The sequence below is a fragment of the Sinocyclocheilus rhinocerous genome, unplaced genomic scaffold (genome assembly GCF_001515625.1).
Source record: "Sinocyclocheilus rhinocerous isolate Xijiao unplaced genomic scaffold, SAMN03320098_v1.1 C36127220, whole genome shotgun sequence".
NCBI lineage: Eukaryota > Metazoa > Chordata > Actinopteri > Cypriniformes > Cyprinidae > Sinocyclocheilus > Sinocyclocheilus rhinocerous.
This window is the reverse complement of record NW_015773808.1, coordinates 1-842: the sequence shown is the minus strand read 5'-3', so window position 1 is coordinate 842 and position 842 is coordinate 1. Positions and strand designations below refer to the sequence as shown.

Genomic DNA, 842 nt, shown 5'->3' with positions numbered 1-842 from the left:
CACATTTTTTAAATTACCTCTCAATGGCTGTGCAGATGTCGTTGGGGCTCATGCCTCCCTTGCGGAGGGTGATAGCAAGGTTTTTGGCTTTGTTAGGCTCCAGCAGGGACACCTTACTGGGTACCTTCTCAGCCACCTTAACCTTGAGCTTAGAAAGATCTGTTGGAGGACCTTGAGCCTTGGTTTTAAACTGCTCCGCAAATACATCCATATTCAGCTCCTGAGACAGAGAGAGTATAATAGATTAATGGACCGAATCAATTATTTAAAGAGATAATTCACCCAAAAATGTAAATTCATTTACTCATCCTCTTTGTTCCGAACCTGTATGACATTCTTTCTTCTGTGAAACACAAATTAAAATGTTTTTTTCATCCATATAGTGAAAGTCAGTGTTCCCAAGTAATTTTGTACCTCACTGGCTTGCATTATATGAACAAAAACAGAAAGGAAAACAAACTATTCAAAGAAACATTCTTCAAAATATTTTATTTTGTGTTCTGCAGAAGTCATACAGGTTTATTTTGGGTGCATTTGAAGGATTTCTTTGCTGTTACCCCTAAGAGCTGTTCATCATTCAGCTCGCTAAACACCGTTCCCGTCACTTGATTGGGCTTCAACGCCTGCCAGTTCAATAGAGGCATCTTGAACTTTGGTTGAATTGGTTTACGTCCCTTTGGTCCTGTGTGAAAGGATGAAAAAGATTGATGTATGGTCACTCAGCTCTGGTTGCATGTCTATATGATTATTTCTTTAATTGTGAAACGTTTAGTCCCTTCACCTGTTTCAGCCCCAGGGGCAGGAGGAGCTCCTGGAGGGGGTGGCGGTCCACAGCCAGGTGG

General features: G+C 41.4%; 1 protein-coding gene across 1 annotated transcript; it reads right to left on the bottom strand.

Moving 5' to 3' along the window:
- Positions 1 to 17: 17 nt before the first annotated feature.
- Positions 18 to 836, bottom strand: LOC107735542 (formin-like protein 1; the record flags this gene model as incomplete). The annotated part of the gene is made up of 3 exons (XM_016547194.1): positions 782 to 836; positions 558 to 682; positions 18 to 220 (listed from the first exon to the last, which is right to left on the bottom strand). Coding segments are annotated over exons 2-3 (290 nt in total), but the record flags the coding sequence as incomplete, so codon positions are not given.
- Between the last annotated feature and the right edge of the window lie 6 nt (positions 837 to 842).